The sequence below is a fragment of the Anolis sagrei genome, chromosome X, assembly GCF_037176765.1.
Source record: "Anolis sagrei isolate rAnoSag1 chromosome X, rAnoSag1.mat, whole genome shotgun sequence".
Lineage (NCBI taxonomy): Eukaryota > Metazoa > Chordata > Lepidosauria > Squamata > Dactyloidae > Anolis > Anolis sagrei.
Window position 1 is genome coordinate 48,912,082 of NC_090034.1, and position 23,340 is coordinate 48,935,421.

The 23,340-nt window shown below is 42.1% G+C and overlaps 1 protein-coding gene across 6 annotated transcripts in view; it reads right to left on the reverse strand.

The window, feature by feature from the left end:
- The window catches only part of SMPD4 (sphingomyelin phosphodiesterase 4), a 38,843-nt gene that overhangs the window by 3,763 nt on the left and 11,740 nt on the right, over positions 1–23,340 (reverse strand). Inside the window, exons 2-19 of one of the 6 annotated variants that reach the window (XM_060785238.2) lie at positions 22,952–23,031; positions 16,482–16,568; positions 15,690–15,832; positions 13,500–13,575; positions 13,303–13,414; positions 9,350–9,402; positions 9,109–9,260; positions 8,614–8,746; positions 7,865–7,936; positions 7,212–7,310; positions 6,435–6,586; positions 5,503–5,593; positions 5,282–5,382; positions 4,774–4,937; positions 4,449–4,684; positions 3,946–4,203; positions 3,693–3,824; positions 3,323–3,451 (exon numbers count right to left, since the gene is read on the reverse strand). In XM_060785238.2, coding sequence (XP_060641221.2) covers positions 3,323–3,451; positions 3,693–3,824; positions 3,946–4,203; positions 4,449–4,684; positions 4,774–4,937; positions 5,282–5,382; positions 5,503–5,593; positions 6,435–6,586; positions 7,212–7,310; positions 7,865–7,936; positions 8,614–8,746; positions 9,109–9,260; positions 9,350–9,402; positions 13,303–13,414; positions 13,500–13,575; positions 15,690–15,832; positions 16,482–16,568; positions 22,952–23,014 — 2,253 coding nt within the window. In that variant the 5' untranslated portion in view covers positions 23,015–23,031. Of the gene's footprint in view, positions 1–3,322; positions 3,452–3,692; positions 3,825–3,945; positions 4,204–4,448; positions 4,685–4,773; positions 4,938–5,281; positions 5,383–5,502; positions 5,594–6,434; positions 6,587–7,211; positions 7,311–7,864; positions 7,937–8,613; positions 8,747–9,108; positions 9,261–9,349; positions 9,403–13,302; positions 13,415–13,499; positions 13,576–15,689; positions 15,833–16,481; positions 16,569–17,217; positions 17,312–19,154; positions 19,248–22,951; positions 23,032–23,340 lie in introns of those variants that run through there. The other 5 variants (XM_060785239.2, XM_060785244.2, XM_060785243.2 and 2 more) reach the window with 5 other exon arrangements.

The following is a 23,340-nucleotide window of genomic DNA, read 5'->3' on the forward strand; positions in this document are numbered from 1 at the left end:
TGTGGCCAAATTTGGCAGCAATTCGTCCAGCAGATTTTGAGTTATGATGTCACTCAAAATGAACAGAGCATTTATATATAGAGAGAGAGAGAGAGCGAGAGAGAGAGCATTTATACACACACACATACATACACAGAGAGAGAGAGAGAGAGAGAGAGTACTTTATATATTACTATTATATATTGCTATATAATACATAATATATTATATCACATCTATTACTGTTATATATTACTATATTAAATAGACTCATAGAATAGAGTTGGAAGGGACTCTACCATGGTATGGGGAAAACAGGAAGGAAGGAGAGAAGAAAGAAGGGAGGGAAAGAGGGAAGGAATGAAGGAGGGAAAGGGGGAAGTGAGGAAAGAGAAAAGGAGGGAGGGAAAGACGAAAGGAAGGGAGGAGAGAAGGAAGAAAGGAAAGAAAAAGGTACTGAAGGAAGGAAGAAGAGAAAGCAGAAAAGAAAGAAAAAGTGGAGGAAAGCCAAGAAAAAAGGTAAAGAAGAAAGGAAGGAGAAAATAAAATAAAAAGTGAAAGACGGAAGGAAACAGGGAGGAAAGGAAGTAGAGAAGAGAAGAATGAGAGAAGGAGAGAAAGAGGGAGAGAAGGAAGGAAGGAAAGAGAGAAGGATGGAACCAAAGAGCGAAGGAAGGAATGAAAGAGGCGGAGAAGAGAAAGAAAGGAGAAGAAGCAGAAGGGAAAAAAAGTGGGCAAGGAATAGGTAGGTACCTCTCTTTTGTAATAGTCTAGATCAGGGGTCCACAAACTTTTAAACAGAGGGCCAGGTCACAGCCCTCAAACTGTTGGAGGGCCGGATTATAATTTGAAAAAAAAACATGCACACTGCACATATCTTATTTGTAATGCAAAAAACACTTTAAAACAATACAATAATTAAAATAAATAACAATTTTGACAAATATAAACTTATTGGTATTTCAATGGGAAGTGTGGGCCTGCTTTTGGCTGATGAGATAGGATTGTTGTTCTGTGCTTTCAAATAATTTCAGACTTAGGTTGACCCTGAGCGAGGGCCGGGTAAATGAGCTTGGAGGGCTGCATCCGGCCCCTGGCCTTTAGTTTGAGGACCCCTGGTCTAGAAAGCTACCTCTAACTTCAAAAATTCTTACTATAGGCCACAGCAACATGTGGCAGGGAACGGCTAGAATATATATCCTATCCTATATATGGTATAAAATAAACATAATATATATAATATATACGTTAAAAATAGACTGGAAGGGTTTGGGGGCCTGACTCAACAGGGTGGAAGTTGTAGTTCACCCTGCATAAAGGCAGAGAACTACGACCCCCTTCAATAACAGATCTGGACCACATCAGGCACACAGAACCCCCATGATGAGGTTTGGGGGAACTGACCTTGATTTATAGGAGTTGTAGTTCACCTACATCCAGAGAGCACTGTAAATCCAAACAACAATGGATCTGGACCAAACTTGCCACAGATGTTTGGGACTTGCAGTACCTTCACTCACTTTCAGGGACCACTGTGACCCCACCAATGACAGATCAGGACCAAACATGACACACAGAACTTTAGTGACCAACAGAACATACTAGAGGTGTTTGTGGGTGACTGACTCACCTGCATGGGAGTTGTAGTTCACCCTGCACCCAGAGCAATCTGAATCCCACTAATGACAGATCTGGACCAAACATGGCACACAGAACCCTGGTGACCAACAGAACGTACTTGAGGTGTGTGGTGAAGTGTGACTTTTAATTTACAGTTATGTATGATAATAGATAGGTGTTTAAAGGGGTATTTAAACTAGCATAACTGGGGGGGAGGGATGATAGCCTCACTTTGAGCTGGGTTGCCATTGAAAAAGGGACGGAGCCAACTGCCTCTTGGCAGGGCAGCCATTTTAAAACGGTTAGTCTGTAGTCAGCGAATTACAGGGAAGGCTGGTTCTGTTGTGTGTTGAGAACCAGTAAGGTAGTCTGTAGTCTAAGAACCACAGGGAAAGGCTGATTCTACTGTGTTGAGAATCAGGAAGGTTTTGGCTTTTAGCCTGTGTAGTTTAGATAGGTCAAGTTCACTTATTTATATTATTAGTCAGTGTATGAGCAAAAGGGGGAGAGAACCCTAATAAGAATCTATACTGCAACAGAAATAACATAAGGAAAGAATAAGCTTGTACCTGAAGTAATTTGTTAAGGAAAGAAACACATTTTAAAGGAAAATAAGTTTAAAACCTGTTTAATGGAAGAAACAGTCCTCTCAAGAGTTGTTTTATGAAATGCTATAAATGTAACCACTGAAGAAATGTGCCTCTAAGAGTTAAGAAACATTGAAACCATCAAGCTTCTTCTATACTTCAATAAACTTGTTACAGTTTCTTCTAAAGCCAAGTCTCTGTTACAAATACTTTCAAGTTAAGCCACGCCACACATTGAAGAAAGAACAAATCAAGCTATTAGTTGTGTTATCAATTTAGTAAGTCCTTACAAAGTGGTGGCTCCTTTACAAACGTTTACAAACCGTTACAAATTGGGTGCCTCCTTTACAAGGTGTTTGTGGGGGACCAACCTATTTGCGTGGGAGTTGTAATTCAATCTGCACCCAGAGCACTCTGAACCTCAGCAATGACAGATATGAACCAAACATAGCACACAGAAACCTGGTGACCAACAGAATATAATGGAGATGTTTCTGAGGGGACCGACCCACCCATATGGGGGTTGTAGTTCACCCTGCACCCAGAGCACTCTGAACCCCCTCAATAACAGATTGACCAAACTTGGCAAACAGACCCAATATGCCCAACTGTGAATACAGGCAGAGCTTGGGTTCATTGCCCTCAGAACCTGGGAGTTGTACTTTACCTGCATCCAGAGAAACTGTGGCCCCCACCGACAATGGACCGGGACCAAACTTGGCACAGATAAGCCTCATGGCCAACTGAACATACTGCAGGGTTTGGGGGAAATGACCTTGATTTTGGGAGGTGTAGTTCACCTGCATCCCGTGAGCCCACAACCCAACTGACGACAGGTCCGGACCACACTTGGCACAGTTCCAACATGCCCAACTGTGCATACAGGCCTGGTTTGCGGAGGATTGATCCATGATTCTGGGAATTGTAGTTCTCCTACATCCATTATGTATTTTCTAATGGGAGCATTCATAAACAACGAAATCAAAGACTGGCTTTTTCCTAATAGTGTTACTAATTAACTAAATGATATTACCTAACACCCCAAAACAAACAATGCCCTTTTCAAATAACCCGGGCATCTCCGGGTATCAAGCTAGTATTATATATAATATACTATGATAGAAGTGTTTTCTCACCCGTTCATTGATGGCGGAGGCGAGGCGGAAGAGGGCCCGGACCAGGGTGGGATTTTCGTAGCTCCTGATTGGCTGCAGCTCTGGGTCGCCACGGTAACCAACCTCGAACTTCCGCAGGCCGTTGATGATCTCAAAAGAGAACGCGAAAACAAGTCTTTGAATCTACGACATATATACCTTATTTACTTGAATCTAATGCTCACCTTTTTGGGTGAAACGGTCTCGCCAAAACGAGGTTGTGCATTAGATTTTAGATAGATAGATAGGAAGATTAGATAGATAAATGGAGTAGAGAGAGAGAGAGAGAGAGAGAGAGAGAGAGATAGGCATCCTTCCCTCTGGAGAAGGGAAGAGGAAAGCCTCTCCTGACCTGGTAGCGCCCCAAAGGGGTCAAGATGAGTCCGGCATCAGTTTCAGCACAATCCGGGCGCTGCTTGGCCCCGCTTTCATCTGGCGCGGCCCCGAGGGTCAGCATCACCCGGCTCAGGTGAGCCTCATTGAGCTGGAAAGAGTGAATTTAATGAGTTGTTGGTTGTAATGAATGAACAGGGTAAAACTGAATTGAGCTGCCCATTTTAAGCATCTTGGGGGGGGGGGGGAGCGATGCCGGTGGTGGTCCATACCCGGAAAATGAGGCAGAGGGACTCGAGGGCCTTCTCCAGGTATTCCTCAGTCCGACGGCCCCCGTCCAGATGACCGACTTCGTCCAGATCATTGGCCGCAGTGAAGGAGGAGGCACCATTGGGGTCTGAGGGCCTAAAGTGCAGCCAGGACAGGAAGGAGGAGGGAAGTGGACTGGCCAGAGAGGGGTCCCAGGAGGAGGGGTCAAGGGACTTCAGCCGCTGCTGGGCCTGGACAATCAGCTGGACCAGGCGCAGGACCTGGACAAAGGAAAGAAGGCCTTGCTTGACCCATTCCAGTTGTCCCTTGACCCCTTAAAGGCTTCCCTTGACCACCTGGCCTTTCAAAAGCTTCCAAAAGGCTTCATGGGAGCAGTGAAAAGTTCCCTTAACCCATTCAGATGGCCAAAGGCTTCCCTTGACCCCTGAAAGGCCTCCCTTGACCCAGACAGCCATAGACTTCCCTTGACCCCTTACATGCCTCCCTTGACCCCTGGACCGCTCACCATTCCCCGGACCTCTGGCCCAAACAATGGCCTGTAATGGGCCTCCTGCCCTTGAAGGCCATAGAGGCGGTTCTTGACCTTGAAGGAAGAGGTAGAGTCTGTGAGGGAGGAGCCTCCCCGGAGAGAGAGGAAGAGGCGGGGCTGGGCACGGAGCAAGGAGGCAGAGCCAGCTCCAAGTGAGGCAGGGCTAGAGGCAGCATTGCCAGCCAGGTCCATTTCCAGGAAGAGCTGCTCTGCTGCAGAGGGAGACAGATATAGTTCTATTAGACCCAGAGAAGGGAGTAAGTAGACCAGGGGGAGGTCCTTAGTAGCCACGGTGACCGACCTTTCTGAATGATGGGGGCCAAGGAGGGCTGGGCGAAGACTTTGGTAGCCCGGAAGAGCATCAGGGCGTTCTTGGGGCTGACCAGGTCGGTCCGGAGGGTGCGGGTCAAGAAGGCCACAAAGAGTTCTGTGAACATCAGTAGGTTTTCCTGGACAAAGGGGGCCCTGCCGGAAGAGAAGGGAGCCATTTGGAGGAGAGAGAGAGGAGAGAGAGAGAAGGAAGCCCTTTTGAAAAGAAAAGGAAACCATTCTGAGAAGGATAGAGGAAACCATTTTAAAGAGAGAGAAGGAGATAAAAGGATGCCATATATAGTAATAATATATAATAAAATATTATAATAACAAGCAGAAGAAAATAATTTTAATTAAGATGCACAGAAATAATAATAATAATAATAATAATAATAATAATAATAATAAAAATTCAGAGAAGCCATTTTGAAGAGAAAGAAGGCAATAGGAGAAAGACATTTAAGGGAAGAGAAGGATGCCATTTAGAGGAGATTCACCATTTTTCAGACACGATTCGTGGGCCCTGCTCCGCTCCCAAAATGGCCCTTTCTGGGGCGTATCTCCAGGGTTGCAAGTAGCTCAGCCACATCTCCAGCACCTTTTTTGAAGGAAAAAGAGAGACACAAAGAAAGATAGAAAGAGAGCATCAGTTGCCAAGGACCAGTTGGGCTCACTACGACCAGTTGAGCCTCTACAGCAAACAAAGAGGACTACTTACAGCCCTGAAAGAGGCGTCCAGAGGCCAGTGGCCAAAGCAGTGACGGAGGAAGACATAGAGCTTCTGCTGCAGGAAGCGAGGGATCACTATCCTGTAATACATACATACATACATTTCCATCAGAAAAAGTATCTTTTCCCTCAGAGGGAAAAAGTCAAAAGAGGAAAAATTTCCCTCAGAAAAGGCCAAAGGCGGCAAGTTATCCCTCGAATAAGGCCAAAAAAGGCACATTTTCCATCAAAATAGCGAGAGGAAGCTTTTCCCTCAGAAAAAGCAAAAGGAGGCAGGCTTCCCCTCAGAAGAGCCCTCTTTTCTCTCAGAAAAGGCCAAAGGAGGCAATTTTTGCCTCAGAAAAGGCTATTTTCCCTCAGAAGAGGACTCTTTTCATCAGAAAAGGTCAAAGGAGGCAAGTTTTCCCTCAGAAAAGGCCAAAAGAGGTGGGTTTTTCCTCAGAAAAGGCCAAAAGATCAGAAAAGGTCAAAGGAGGCCATTTTTGCCTCAGAAAAGACCAAAGGAGACAGGTTACAACTCAGAAGACTCCTCTTTGCCCTCAGAAAAGGCCAAAAGAGGCAGGTTTCCTCTCAGAAGAGTCCTCCTTTTCCTCAGAAAAGGCCCAAAGGAGGCAGGTTTCCTCTCAAAAGAGGGCTCCTTTTCCTTGGAAAAGGCTAAAAGGAAACCACTTTTACCTCAGAAGAGGCCTCTTTTCCCTCAGAAAAGGCTAAAGGAAGCAGGTCTTCTCTCAGAAAAGGCTTCTTTTCCATCAGAAAAGGCCAAAGGTTTTCCCTCAGAAAAAGCAAAGGAGGCAGGTTTTCCGTCAGGAGAGGCCTCTTTTCCCTCAGAAAAGGCCAAAGAAGGCAATTTTTACCTCAGAAATGGTCTTTTTTTACCCAATAAAAAGGCAATGAATGTGTAAATTATGCAAATTACTTGACCTCTTGAACTCCTCCAAAGGGCCAGGGGAGTGGGAATGTCCAGAGGGGGAGGCAGTGGCTTCGGCCCGGAGGCTGCTGTTGCTGAAAGCATGGAGGTGCTTCACCAGGAGACGGATCACCAGGACCTGCTCCTCTGAGGGCTTGAAGGACTCCTTAAACGTCAAGAGAAATGAAATAAAGGAAGGAAAGAGAGGAAGGGAGGGAAGAAATGAAGGAAGAAAGAAAGGAAGGAGGAAAAAGAAGAGAAGGTAGAGAAGGGGCTCATCCCCCTCCCGTTTTGTTATTATTATTATTATTATATTTTGTCCATAAGGTAATGAATTAAACAGGGAAAATAGTAATAATAATAATAATAAGAAGAAGAATAATGAATGAATGAAATAATATATTAAAAAAACCAAAATGAGATAATAATGCATGAAAAAATGAATGAAATAAGATTGAATAAAATACTACTACTAAATGATAAAAAATGAAATAAGAAATGTAGTAATAATACTAAATGTAAACATATTACAAAATGAAATAATACTAAATGCAATAGTAATAATAAATGTAGTAATAGTGTTCATACTCAATGTAGTAATAATAAATGAAATAACTACAAAATAAAATAATAATACATATAATAATACTAAATGAAACATTGTGATAATGCAATAATTATTAATAAAATAATAATACATAACAGGGTGAAATAACTGATAAAAAGGTAAGGGAAAATAATAATACAATAATAAATGTAATAATTGAGAAATAAAAATGAGAAATAAATACTTGATATGCATAGAACGAGCGATAGCTGGACTGGATGGGAAAAGCGAAGGATGACGAAGGAGGAGGAGAAGAAGGGAGGCGGAAATTGAGGTTTTCCAGCTGAAAACAGAGGAAGGATGAACAAAACAAAGGGGGAAACGGAGGGAAAGAAGGGGGGGGGGAGACATAAAAATATACTCAAGTGAAAGAAGACGGGAAAAAGTATAACACAAATAAAAAGATGATGCCAAATGTGACAATAAATGACAAACAAAGACACAAATAGGAGCCTTTCTTCTCTCTACTTTATCTTTATTTCCTCCCTTTTTATTTGTTTGTTCATGTGAATGATAATAATAATAGTAATAATAATACAAATATAATAATGATGATAATAGTAATAATACTGACAGCAAACAATGTGAAGGATAATACTAAAATATAATAAAAAGGATAATAATGCTGATAATGATGATAATATGATAATAATACAGACAATGTGAATAATTCTGATAATACAATGCTAATGCTAATATAACAGTAATGATACTAATAGGAATGAGAATGAAAATAAAATAAAAATATAATATAACAATAGTACAATATTTAATAATTATAATAAATAATAATATAATACTAATGATAACAACAATAACAGTATATTTCATTATTACCTTGATGTGAGGAGACTGAATTTTCTGATACATATCTAGAGGGTAATGATGGAGCCACATTTCCACAAAGACCTGAGAGAGACAGAGACAAATAAATGTGTGTGTGTGTACACCAACATGATGGTGGATCAAAAAATTTTGCCTCCTGTATCATAAAGACATTATGAATGAACCTATAACAGCAGAAGTTGAACTGTCCTCTATGCAAATCTACCATTCTGTTCCACCATGGTTTAACCCAGACATCAAAACCATTATGGAAAAATTCAGGGTTTTGCTTCGTGGCCCATAATTTTAAAGCTGTTTTAACGTCATTCAAGTAATTAAATCTGAAACCATATTGGTTGCCTTTCAGAGGTCCAAATAGGTAAAAGTCAGAAGGGGCCAAATCATAACCATTCTTCAAGCAATTTTGGATTTCTCTAGGTGCACAACCTTCTTTGGACAGAAATTCAATTATGATTCTTTTAGCTTCAGATTCATGGTTCTAATCAGTCAATTGGAAAAAGAACAGATGATATCAGTAGAGTAAGGAGATCTCTATCATATCATGCGTATAGTCCATTGGCTGTGAAGGAAAAAAATGTTAGAGCGATGGAGGCACTATTTTTGACCCACTCTTTGTGTGTGTATATATGTGTGTGTGTGTATATATATATACACACACACACACACAGATTATAGATCTTTTGGGGAGTTATAGTTTGACAAGGATTTTGGCCTACTATTCAATGAGGCCTACTAATCACCTGGAGCAAGGTCTCAGAGCGCCATATCTCTTGGGAGGCTGGATCTGCGTTGGCAGAGGTCTGGTGTGCAATGTGTCTCTTCAGGAGGCTGGTGGGGTGCATCCCATACGACGTGAAGGGCATTACGGGAGACCTGCGTCGGAAATAGGGCCCGGAACATGCTCATTCGCACCATAAAATAAGTCCGAAGAAGCCAAAGGAGGCCATGTTTCCCACAGAAAAGGCCAAAGAAGGCAGGATTACACTCAGAAGAAGCCTCTTTTCCCTCAGAAAAGGCTAAAGGAGGCAGTTTTTCCCTCAGAAAACACCAAAGGAGGCGGGTGTTCCCTTAGAGGCCATTATTCTCTTTGAAAAGGCCAAAGAAATCGGGTTTCCGCTCAGAAGAGACCTCTTTTTCCTCGGAAAAGACCCAAGGAGACAATTATTCTCTTAGAAAAGGCCAAAGGAGGAGGATCTCCCCTCAGAAAAGGCCCATTTTGCCCGAAAGGCACTCACCGTGGGGCGGGAGAGGGGGCGGGGCCTCCGGGGTCAGAGGATCGGGGTGGGATGACACTTCCTTCAGTGGGAAGGAACCACTTCAGGTATCGATCCACCAGGACAAAGTAGGCACTGTTCGACATGCTGATGTGGTATGAGGGGTGAATATTCTAGAAAGGGAGGAAAATCCAAAATGGCTTCCAGAAGCTTCTCCTGTCAAAACAGTAAAATCTAGACACACCCAAGGAATGGTATTTACCTTCTGCGTAATCAAGCTAATGGCGAAGTAGAACATATAATACTCATACGGATCGGGAGAGGAAATCGTCAAGGATTAAACAGGAAAAAATACTGTAATATATTTAAAATAGATAATTTATAATAATAATTAACATATAATTATATAATCTTATACATATGTGTGTGTGTATTATATACAATATATGTGTATGTTTTAATATCTAAAATAAAATATATTAATATTATATATATATATCAGTAATACCAATACTACACACATAATAAAGAAGTATTTCAAATTCCACAAATATTGACATTAATTATATCATGAATAACAATAACTTCTAATATTTGAAATACTTGTCTTTATTATTTATATTAAGATTAATATATGATATATAATATAATAATATATATCAGCATAACTAATATTGTTTTACACATGAAGATACCTATCAATACTTTAAATTATACAAATATTGACATTAATTATATCACAAATATCAATATTTGTGATATTTAATTGTGCTTTAAATATGTAGTGTTCCCTTGCTACTTCGCAGTTCCCCATGAATGAATGACGGATCAGGACTTAGCATACCGACACCCTCCCCCCCCCCCCCGATGAACCACTATACGTCCTGGTGAGGGTTGGGGAGGATGGACCAGGGACGATGGGATTTGCAGTATCTTCACTTCCAGAAATCACTATGACCCCCACAATTTGTGCACCTGGACCAAATTTGGCACACAGACTTCCTATGATGCACTTTATATCCTGGTGAGGGTTGGGGAAGGATGGAACACAGACAATGGGATTTGCAGTACCTTCACCCACTTCCACAGAAGCCTGCGACCCCCATGAATGACAGGCCTGGACCAAACTTGGGACACAAAACTCCCATGACCAACAGAACATATTGGAGGAGATTGGGGAACTGACCCAACCGCGTGGGAATTGTAGTTCACCCTGCACACAGAGCACAATGAACCCCATCAATAACGGATCTGGACCAAACCTGGCACACAGAACTCTGGTGACCAACAGAATATACTGTAAGTGTTTGTGGGGGACCAACCCACCTGCATGGGAGTTGTAGTTCACCCTGCATACAGAGCACTCTGAATCCCACCAATAATTGATCTAGACCTAACTTGCTACACAGACCCAACATGCCCAACTGTGAATGCAGGCAGAGTTTGGGGATCACTGTCCTCGAAATCTGGGAGAAACTGTGGCCCCCACTGAAAATGGACTGGGACCAAACTTGACACAAGAAGCCCCATGACCAACTGAACATACTGCAGGGATTTGGGGGAAATGACCTGGATTTTGGGAGATGTAATTCAAGGACTAGATTTAGTAAATTTAGTAATTGAAGGACTAGATTTAGTAAACAGAGTCCCAGAAGAACTATGGACAGAAGTCCACGACATTGTTCAGCAGGCGGCAACAAAGTACGTCCCAAAGAAAAAGAAAACCAAGAAGGCAAAATGGTTGTCTGCTGAGACACTGGAAGTAGCCCAAGAAAGGAGGAAAGCAAAAGGAAACAGTGATAAGGGGAGATATGCCCAGTTAAATGCGCAATTCCATAGGCTAGCCAGAAGAGATAAGGAACTATTTTTAAATAAGCAATGCATGGAAGTGGAAGAAGACAACAGAATAGGAAGGACAAGAGACCTCTTCCAGAAAATTAGAAACATTGGAGGTAAATTTCAGACAAAAATTGGTATGATAAGAAACAAAGATGACAGGGACCTAACAGAAGCTGAAGAGATCAAGAGAAGGTGGCGAGACTATACAGAAGATCTGTATAGGAAGGATAATAATATCGAGGATAGTTTTGACGGTGTGGTGAATGAATTAGAACCAGACATCCTGAGGAGTGAGGTTGAATGGGCCTTAAGAAGCATTGCTAACAACAAGGCAGCAGGAGACGACGGGATCCCAGCTGAACTGTTTAAAATCTTAAAAGATGATGATGTCAAGATGATGCATGCCATATGCCAGCAAATATGGAAAACACAAGAATGGCCATCAGACTGGAAAAAATCAACTTATATCCCCATACCAAAAAAGGGAAATGCGAAAGACTGCTCAAACTTCCGTACAGTGGCCCTTATTTCTCATGCCAGTAAGGTAATGCTCAAGATCCTGCAAGGAAGACTCCAGCAATACATGGAGCGAGAGTTGACAGATGTTCAAGCTGGGTTTAGAAAAGGCAGAGGAACGAGAGACCAGATTGCCAACATCCGCTGGATAATGGAGAAAGGCAGGGAGTTTCAGAAAAACATCTATTTCTGCTTCATTGACTATTCTAAAGCCTTTGACTGTGTGGATCATAATAAATTGTGGCAAGTTCTTGGTGGGATGGGCATACCAAAACACCTTGTCTCTCTCCTGAGGAATCTGTACAAGGACCAAGTAGCAACAGTCAGAACTGACCACGGAACAACAGACTGGTTCAAGATTGGGAAAGGCGTACGGCAAGGCTGCATACTCTCACCCAACCTTTTTAACTTGTATGCAGAACACATCATGCGATGTGCGGGGCTTGAGGAATGCAAAGCTGGGGTGAAAATTGCTGGAAGAAACATTAACAACCTCAGATATGCAGATGACACCACTCTGATGGCCGAAAGCGAGGAGGAGCTGAGGAGCCTTCTAATCAAGGTGAAAGAAGAAAGCGCAAAAGCTGGGTTGCAGCTAAACATCAAAAAAACCAAGATTATGGCAACAAGAATGATTGACAACTGGAAAATAGAGGGAGAAAATGTGGAGGTCGTGACAGACTTTGTATTTCTAGGTGCAAAGATTACTGCAGATGCAGACTGTGGCCAGGAAATCAGAAGACGCTTACTTCTTGGGAGGAGAGCAATGTCCAATCTCAATAAAATAGTAGAGTAGAGGCATCACACTGGCAACAAAGATCCTCCTAGTCAAAGCCATGGTATTCCCTGTAGTAACCTACGGATGTGAGAGCTGGACCTTAGGGAAGGCTGAGCGAAGGAAGATAGATGCTTTTGAACTGTGGTGTTGGAGGAAAGTTCTGAGAGTGCCTTGGACCTCCAGGAGATCCAACCAGTCCATCCTCCAGGAAATAAAGCCCGACTGCTCATTGGAGGGAAGGATACTAGAGACAAAGTTGAAGTACTTTGGCCACATCATGAGGAGACAGCAAAGCCTAGAGAAGACAATGATGCTGGGGAAAGTGGAAGGCAAAAGGAAGAGGGGCCGACCAAGGGCAAGATGGATGGATGGCATCCTTGAAGTGACTGGACTGACCTTGAAGGAGCTGGGGGTGGTGATGGCCGACGGAGCTCTGGCGTGGGCTGGTCCATGAGGTCTCCGAAGAGTCAGAGACGACTGAATGAATGAACAACAACAATTCACCTGCATACTGCAGCCAGCTAATGAGTCCCCCCTCGGGGGTTGAGAAGGGCGGGGTAGAAGTACACGAAATAAATAAATAAATAAATGACGGATCTGGACCACACTTGGCACACAGACCCAACATGGCCACCTGTAAATGCTGGCAGGATTTGGGGGTGAGTGCCCTTGGTATATGGGAGTTGTCATTCACCTTATCCAGAGAGCACTGAACCCAGCCTATGACAGATCTGGACCAAACTTGGCACCCACACCCAACATGGCCAACTGTGCATAAAGGCCTGATTTGGGGAGGACTGACCCACGATTCTGGGAATTGTAATTCACCCACATCGTTATGCATTTTCTAATGGGAGCATTCATAAACAACTACATCAAAGACTGGCTTTTTTCTAATAAATTGTGTTACTAATTAACTAAATTATATTACCTAACACCCCAAAACAAACAATGCCTTTTTCAAATAACCTGGGCACTGCTGGGCACCCAATCTATTTATTAATATTAGACATACTTTTAATATTATAAATAGTATTAATATTATAAATATGGTATTTTAATGGCATTAATTCAAAGGATACTGAGGGCCAAACTCAATCCTAGGCCTCCTCCAGATTGAGGAAACTGGACCTTATTGTGATACAAAGAACATTCCGGAAGTATCCGGTCTTGGATCGATGCTTTCACTGGGGCCTAAAAGATATTTCGAGAAATTAGGATTAATATAGTAATTATTTTGATTAGTTAAAGGCATAAATATAAAATACAGAGAACTTGCCGGAAGGTAAGAGACGGGAAAGTCGTATCGATATTCCTCTGATTGGAGTTTGTAGACCAGCTCCATCATTGGGCCTCTGAGGAAACGGAAGAACAAATATGATTGAAAAATATGTATGACATTAAATTTCATTATGTAACATTAAATATTCAAATTTCCTATTTGAATAATAAGAATTTTTAAATTTTTATGTTAAATATTAGGATTTCTTAATTTTGCGAGAAAGAAAATCGCCTCAGAAAATGCTTTAAAATTAATAACTTTTAATTTTTTGACATAAAAAATTGGATTTCTTAAATTTTTTGACAAAAAAATCACAACAAAAATTCTTTAAAATTATTATTTTTAATATTTTTACATAAATATTAAGATTTTAAAAAAATTAATTTACATAAAATCTCTTCGGAAAATGCTTCCAAGAGTGTTATACAAAATCCCTTCAGGAAATGCTTTAAAATCAGGACATTTTTCTGTTTTTACACAGTCTCTCAGAGGTTGTGAGGTCTGCTGGAAACTAGGCAAGTGGTGTGTGTATATGTGTGTGTGTGTATATGCACCGTATATTATGGTGTATAAGACTACTTTTTAACCCAAGAAAATCTTCTCAAAAGTCAGGGGTCGTCTTATACGCTGGAGTCGTCTTATACGCTGGAGTAGCCTTATGCATGGGAGTAGTCTTGTATACGGGAATGGTCTTATACTCCAGGAGTCGTCTTACAGATTGAAACTTCCAATCCGGATTGGAGAATCTGTGGTTGCTGCATATTGTGGGGAGCTCAAAAATGGCCGTGGCCACGTCCCTGCCGTATGCAGCGACTGTATGAAAGCATTAAGGGTGATGCTGTAGAAGTACGGTAGAAGAAAATCCATTCATCAGGATTCGTGGACTTAATGCGGTCCCGATGGTGAGGTGAAGGGGCGCCTCACCAGGAAGGTGTAAGTGAAGGGCGGAGCAAGCTGCAGGCGTCCGGGGCGCCCGGGGTATGGAAAAAAGAGATAGAGTGGCTCTGGGCCCAGAAAAATACAACTCTTTTACCTGTCTGGCCCACCCTTGTATCCTATTACCGTACCTCCTCCTCTGCCTCTCAGATCTCGCTCCTGAATACTGCAGTGAAGTGGTGCAGGTGCGCATGTGTGAGATCTGAGAGGCAGAGAAGGAGGTACAGTAATAGGAAGATTACCATATTGAAATCAAATCTGATGCTTTTAAAAATTTTATTTGGTGTGTGTTGGAAGAGGGGTAGTCTTATACGGCGAGTATATCCCAAACTCTATATTTTAACTGGAAAAGTTGGGGGTCGTCTTATATGCCCAGTTGTCTTATATGCCGGAATATACGAGGTGTGTGTGTGAGTGTGTGTGTATAAAAAAAATATACATACATACACACACACACACACACACACACACACTTGTGGAATAATGTCCAGGGTGGGAAACAGAACTCTTTTCTGTTGGAGGCAAGTGTGAATGTTGCAATTGGCCACCTTAATTAGCATTTAATAGCCTTGCAGCTCAAAAGCCTGGCTGCTTCCTTCCTGAGGGAATCATTTGTTGGAAGGTGTAACCTGGCCCTGATTGTTTCCTCTCTGGAATTCCTCTGTTTTCTAAGTGCTGCTCTTTATTTATTGTCCTGATTTTAGATTTTTTAAATATTGGGAGCCAGATTTTGTTCATTTCCATGGTTTCCTCCATTCTCTTGAAATTGTCCACATGCTTGTGGATTTCAATTGTTTCTCTGTGTAGTCTGACATGGTAGCTGTTAAGAATGGTCCAGATTTTTGTGTTCTCAAATAATATGCTGTGTCCAGGTTGGTTCATCAGTCAGCCATAGCAGAGCATTCAATGCTAAGGAGGCCAATTGCAACATTCACGCCTGTCTCAAACAGGCAAGAGTTCTTTCTCCCACCCTGGACATTATTCCACAGATACATAAAACTCACTTGCCTAGTTTCTAACAGCCCTCAACCTCTGAGGTTGTCTGCCATAGATGTGGGCAAAACATCAGGGGAGAATGCTTCTGGAAAATGGCCAGACAGCCTGGAAAACACGCAGCAATGCTTAAAAACTGGGGTATTTGGGGGGGGGGGGGAATCTCTTCAGGAATTGCTTAAAAATGAAGATTATTTGATATTTGGACACGCAATCTCTTATTGCTTTAAATATCCAAGATTGTAAATGTTTTTTAACCCGGGATCAAGGAATTCGAGGGCGATGTTGTAATCTGTGGGGTTGGTCCTTCCTTGCAATGTGCGCAGGTTCCAGCCCACAAGGGCCCCATCCAGGCTCCCAAAAATACTCTCCACCAACCAGGGGAAAATGGTGTGCAGCTCCTGAAGAAAGAGAAGTCACTGGTGTGTTTTATCAAAACATAAGCTATTAATTTAATTACAAATAGAGTATCTATTTAATACAAATAAAATATCAACTTAATAAAATAAATATTAATTTAGTAAAAAACAGAACATCTATGTAATCCATTAAATCTTGATTTAATATAATAAAATCTTGGATTTGACAAAAATATGTGCATTATTAAGACATTCAAAAATAAAATTGAATAAATATAAAACATTTAAAATTTACTAAATAAATACAAATTGAACAAATAAAATTTACTGAATTTCAAATTAATAAGTAACAATTGAATAAATACTAATTGAAAAAATGCAAATTAATACAAGTATATTTATTAATTATGTTATTTAATAAATAAAATGGGAAAATATCACACACACACACATATATATGCAGTCTAATCTCATGAGTATGATACAATATATAGAACACAACTCACATAAAATATAAAACAATTTACACATTTATGTACATTAAAATTATAGAGTGTGTGTGTAACCTAAATAATATAAGATATTGAAGGATTTTGAATATATTATAAAATAACTTTGTATGTATATATCTATGCATATATATAAATACTGTACAACAAATAAAGAAAATCATATATTTTTATTTCCTTACTTTGGCAGGGAACTCCTGAATGACGGTCTGTAAATCGAGGCATCGCTGGGCAAAAGGCTTGTTCAGGTGGTCAGCCCTCAAACCGGCCTATTTAATGAATTAGCCATTAATTAAAAATTAATTAATGTTAACAACAGTTTATTGATAATGTGGTTTTTAATTCACTTTAATATTTATTTTAAATTCTAATAAATCAAAATCTAATGAATGATACATACATTTTAATCCATTTATTTTAATCCACATTAATGCATTTATTTTTTTCATTTCAATACATTCATTTTAATTCACTTCGATATATTTATTTGAATTTAATACATTTACTTTTATTTGTTTTAATATATTTATTTTAATCCACTTTGATACATACATTTTAATTCATTTTAACACTTCGATACATTCATTTCAACACATTTTAAAACATTTGTTTTAAATAATTTTAATACATTTATTTTAATTCACTTTGATACATAAACTATAATACTTTAATTTGTTTTAATATACTTGTTTTAATTTACTTTGATCCATAAGCTTTAATACATTTATTTTAATTAACTTTAATACATAAATTCTAATAGCTTTGTCTTAATTTTAATGTATTTCCATTCTTTCCTTTATATACACACATACATACTAGCTTGGGTACCCTGCGATTGTTTGTTTTGGGGTGTTAAGTAATACCATTTAGTTAATTAGTAACACTATTTATTAGAAAACCCCCTCAATGGATTGTCACCTTGTTGTGGTGAGGGGGCTTGCGTGTTCTAATGAACCTGCGGGCGTAACCACTGGAGTCATGCACTCCCAGGCGGGGCTGCAGGGGAGGTTCCAAATCAAGCACAATCAAGACCTCTACTGCGGATCAGGTGGAGGATAACATGGTACATGCTACAACAGCTGTGAAGGCAGAAGAAGGCTGCAACAGATTGAGAAGCCACCATCGTCGTGTTAACCATGTCACTGAATGGGACCTCACTTTGTGAAGACTGTGTGTTGATCGGCTGTACACCAACCTCCACACATTAAAAAAACTCACACACAGGCGTCTTCAAAAAAAACCCAACATATCAACAAAAGTCCCATGGCGATCAGGGACAGGGTCCCATGGCGATCAGCCACAGGGAGGAGGGAGCAAGCTTGTTTTCTGCTTCCCTGGAGACTAGGAAGTGGAACAATGGCTTCAAACTACAAGAGAGGAGATTCCATCTGAACATTAGGAAGAACTTCCTGACTGTGAGAGCCGTTCAGCAGTGGAACTCTCTGCCCCAGAGTGTGGTGGAGGCTCCTTCTTTGGAAACTTTTAAACAGAGGCTGGATGGCCATCTGTCAGGGGTGATTTGAATGCAATATTCCTGCTTCTTGGCAGGGGGTTGGACTGGATGGCCCATGAGGTCTCTTCCAACTCTTTGATTCTATGATTCTATGATCAGCAAGTGGCAATGGGCAGGATTGTGAAATCTGGAAGCCCCTAGTTACAGACCGGCACATGGGCAGTGGATATGGATTCAGTTGTTCTACCTCAAGGTCCGAGGCAGCTGAGTAGTCTGGCAGCTGTATCCATGACTGAGCAGCCCTTTTTAGGATCCACTTTGCTCATCCCACACAGAGAGGGGGCTAGAAAAGGTGCCCTAAACATAGTCTGCCTCTCTTACCCCTGACTGGACTGCCACGTCCAGAGGGATCACCACCCTGCGGCCAAAAAAGAAAAATGAACTTTGGAACATGGAACGCACGGATACTGTTGGACAACACTGACAGTGAACGCTCTGAAGACAGGACTGCTATTATTGCAAGGGAGTTGAGATACTTTAACATTGACAAAGCAGCACTTCAGGAGACCCGGAGAGCAGGAGAAGGACAAGGTTCTTGTGGGTTTTTTCGGGCTATAGAGCCATGTTCTAGAGGCATTTCTCCTGACGTTTCGCCTGCATCTATGGCAAGCATCCTCAGAGGTTGAGAAGGTCAGTTGAGAAGGTCAGGAGGAGGACAGTTGAAGGAATAAAAAAGAGGCTACAACTTCTTCTGGAACGGTCTGCCTGAAGAAGAACGAAGAACACACAGAGTTGGCTTTGCTATCAGAAACGACCTGGTGAAGGACCTGACCGAAGCACCCATTGGCATTAACAAACAACTCTCAACCCTCCGAATTAACCTTGCCAAAAACCAACAGGCAACCATCATAAGTGCCTATGCACCAACACTATATGCTAATGAAGTCCTCAAGGAAAATTTTTACTGTCAGTTGGAAATACCTAACGAGGACAAAATCATCCTCCTGGGGATTTTGCACTACCAAAAACCTCCTTAATCACAGCTCCAACATGGCCAAAGAGGTTCTCTCGCAAATCCTGCAACAACAAACCAAGGATGAGCTTGCAGCACTGCCTAGTTTGGAAGAACTCAGCAATGCCATCAGCCAACAAAAAAAGCAAAACAAAGCCAGTGGACCTGATGGGATCCCTACTGAAGTCTTTAAAGAGGGAGGACCTGAGCTGACACAACAACTCCACCAGCTCATAGAAAAAGTGTGGGTGACCAAGAAAATCCCAGCAGACTTCAAGGACGCCACCATCATCATCCTTTTCAAAAAAGGGGAAAGAACAAACAGTGGAAACTATCAAGGTCTCTCCCTTCTAACCTCGGCTGGGAAAATCCTTGCAAACCACATTCTACCTGTCTCAGAAGACACCCCTCCCAGAATCCCAGAAGAGCTTCCAGCCCTCCAGCGGAACAGTGGACGTGATCTTCACTGCACAACAGCTCCAAGAAAAATGCAGGGAACAAAATCAACCTTTGTACATGTCATTTGTTGACCTTGCAAAGGCATTTGACACAGTGAATCGCAGCGCTCTCTGGGCCATCCTCCAAAAAATCGGGTGCCCTGACAAATTTGTGAACATCCTGCGGCTCCTCCACGATGACATCAGTCTTGGACAGCAGTGAATCCCAAAGTGACCCATTTAAGATGGAATCAGGTGTCAAACATAGATGTGTTATTGCCCCAACCTGATTTTCCATCTTCATTGCTATGACACTTGTACTTATTGATGGGAAGTTTCCTACCAAAATGGAAATCATCTATCGGACAGATGGCAAGCTATTTAACCTCAGCAGACTGAAAGCCAAAACCAAGGTCACAACAACATGTTATAGAACTCCAATATGCTGATGATAATGTGGTCTATGCACATTCAGAAAAAGACCTAGAAGCCACTCTTAAAACCTTTGCAGAAGCATACAAGAAGCATGACCTCTCACTAAACATCAAGAAAACCAAAGTGCTCTTCCAGCAGTCACCAGCCAATCCCTCTGTAATGCCAAAAATACAGCTTAATGGTGTAACATTAGAAAATGTTGACCATGTCCGCTACTTGGCAGCCACCTCTCCACAAAAGTCAACACTGACACTGAAATACAACACAGCCTGAGCTCTGCGAGTGCAGCATTTTTATGAATGAAGCAGAGAGTGTTTGAGGATCGGGACATTTGTAGAGATACCGATGTGCTTATTTATAAAGCTATTGTCCTCCCAACCCGGCTATATGTCTGTGAAACATGGACTGTCTACAGACGTCACACTCAACTTCTCGAACAATTCCATCAGCGTTGCCTCTGAAAAATCCTGCAAATCTCTTAAGACAGGCGGACAAATTTCAGTGTGCTGGAAAAAGCAAATATCACTAGCACTGAAGCAATACTCCTACACCATCAACTCCAATGGACTGGCTACGTTGTCTGAATGCCTGATCACCATCTCCCAAAGTAGTTACTATACTCCCAACTCAATAACAGGAAACGTAATGTTGGTGGACAGGAAAAGAGATTTAAAGATGGGCTTAAAGCCAACCTTAAAAACTGTGGCATAGATACAGAGAACTGGGAAGCCCTGACCCTCTAACTGGTTAGCTGTGACCAGCAGTGCTGCAGAATTTAAAGAGGCACGAATGGAGGGTGAAAGGGAGAAACCTGCCAAGAGGAAGGGGCATCAAGCCAACCCTGACCAGGACCACCTTCCACCTGGAAACCGATGTCCTCACTGTGGGAGAACATGCAGATCAAGAATAGGGCTCCACAGCCACCTACGGACCCACCGCCAAGACACGATGCTTGGAGGACCATCATCCTTGGGCTATGAGGGATCGCCTAAGTAAGTTATTAGGAAAAAAATCGGTTTTCATTGGGGTTTTTATGAATGCTCCCATTAGAAAATACATAACAATGTGAGTGAACTACAATTCCGAAATCATGTGTCAATCCCCCCCCCCCAAAAACCAGGCCTGTATGCACAGTGGGCTATGTTGCACCTGTGGGCCAAGTTTGGTCCAGATCCAACGTTGGCTGATTCCAGTGCTCTCTGGATGCAGTTATCTACAACTCCCAAAACCAGTCAATTCCCACAACCCCCTGCAGTATATTCAGTTGGTCACGGAGCTTCTCTGTGCCAAGTTTGGTCCCGGTCCATTGTCGGTGAGGGTCACAGACACAGATTCCCAGGGCAATCACCCCCAAACTCTTCCTGTATTCACAGTTGGGCACGTTGGGTCTGTGTTTGGTCCAGATCCGTTACTGATGGGGCTCAGAGTGCTCCGGATGCAGGGTGAACTACAACTCCCACACGGGTGGGTCATTCCCTCCCCAACCTTTCCTGTATGTTCTGTTGGCTATCAGGGTTCTGTGTGCCACGTGTGTTCCAGATACGCCATTAGGGGGTTCGGGATGCTCTTTGCGTGCACACGGAACTACAACTCCCACATGGGTATGTTAGTCCTTCCCCAAACTCTTACAGTATGTTCTGTTGGTCACCAGGGTTCTGTGTTCCAAGTTTTGTCCAGATCCGTCATTGGTGGGGTTCAGAGTGCTCTGGATGCAGGGTGAATTACAACTCCCACGCGGATAAGTCAGTCCCCACAAAAACACCTCCAATATGTTGTGTTGGTCACCAGGGGTCTGTGTTTGAAGTTTGGTCCATATCCATCAGTGGTGGAGTTCAGGGTGCTCTGGATGCAGGATGAACTACAACTCCCACACAGGTAGGTCGCCCCCGCCCTCCCCACCAAACACCTCCAGTATGTTGTGTTGGTCACCCGGATTCTATCTGTCATGTTTGGCCCAGATCCGTTACTGGTGGGGTTCAGAGTGCTCTGGGTGCAGGGTGAACTAACAACTTCCACGTGAGTAGGTCAGTCCCCCCACAAACGCCTCTAGTATGTTCTGTTGGTCATAGAGGTTTTGTGTCTCAAATTTGGTCCAGGCCTGTCATTCATGAGGATTGCAGTGGTATGTGGAAATGGGTGAAGGAACTGCAAATCCCATTGTCTGTGGTCCATCTTCCTCCAATCCTAACCAGGACAGAGTCTTTGTGTCAAATTTGGTCCAGGTACATTATTCATGCAGGTTGCAGTGGTTTCTGGAAGTGAGTGAAGATACTGCAATTCCCATCGTCCCTGGTCCCATCTTCTCCCAAAACTCATTAGGATGTAAAGTACATCATGTAAAGTACATCTATGTGGCAAGTTTGGTTCAGGTCCATCATCAGTACTCTGGATGTGGATGACGTTACTGCAAATCCCATCAACTGTGGTCTATCCTTCCAAAACTGCACCAAGACGTAAAGTGGTTCATGGGAGGTCTGTGCGGCAAGTTTGGTCCAGGTCAGTTATTCATGGGATCGCAGTGGTCTCAGGAAGTGAGCGAAAGTACTGCAAATCCCATAATCCATGGCAAGATTGGTCCAGATCCATCGTTGGTTGGGTTCACAGTGCTCTCTGGATGTAGGTGAACTAAAGTCCTATAAATAAAGGTCAATTCTCCCCAAACATTTTGTTCAGTTGCTGATAAATTCCTGTTTGCTATGTGCCATAGGAAAGAGTCAAGGGAGAGGCAGTGGGCAGGGTCATGCAAATTCCACATCAATGGAAAGATAAAGAACTATGATGAAATTGTCCCCAAATGAAAGTCTTCACTTGGGTGGTGGGCAGTATGGTGTTTGGGGAGGACATTGGCAGGGTTTGGGCTACATGTTCATGGCGCCCGCTGTAACCTGAAATGTCCTTGGAGGAAGGGCTTTTGCTGGCTCTTCAGCACTGTGGCTTAAGTTGGAATTTTTAAGTATGTCATTTCTTAAGTCAGTGGTTCTCAACCTGTGGGTCCCCAGGTGTTTTGGTCTACAACTCCCAAAAATGCCAGCCAGTTTACCAGCTGTTAGTATTCCTGGGAGTTGAATGCCAAAATATCTGGGGACCCACAGGCTGAGAACCATTGTCTTAAGTGAATGTAAGTAAATGTAAGAATTAGACCCAAGCATGCTGTAAGTATTGAGAATCAATTACACAAGGACAGGTTATAGCTGTTTGTGGAGGTGGGAGGCTGTCTGTGTATGTGATCACCTCTGCCACACACACACATACACATTTTCCCTTTTATTATATGTGTTTAGATAGAAAATAGATAGAAGATTTTAAAAGGCTTACCAAAATATAGCTGTGTTGAGGTGCAGCCATTTCTGGGGTCCTATAATGCCCAAATAACATCATTTTCACTCATAATCCTTCTGAAATAAAAAAATACAATGAAAAAGAATACATTTTATATAATACTAGCTTGGGAACCTGGCGGTGACCAGGTTATTTGAGAAAGGCATTGTTTATTTTGCAAAGCTTGGTAATATTGGTTTCCAGCCACTATTCAAACCCTGCCATTATTCAAAGTTGACCATGTTGGGTCTGTGTGCCAATTGTGGTCCAGATCCAACATCAGCTGGGTTCAATGATATCTTGGCTCCCAGATTCCCAGGGTAATCACCCCAAAACCAAGCCAGTATTAACAGATGGGCATGTTCGGTCTGTGTGCCGAACTCCCA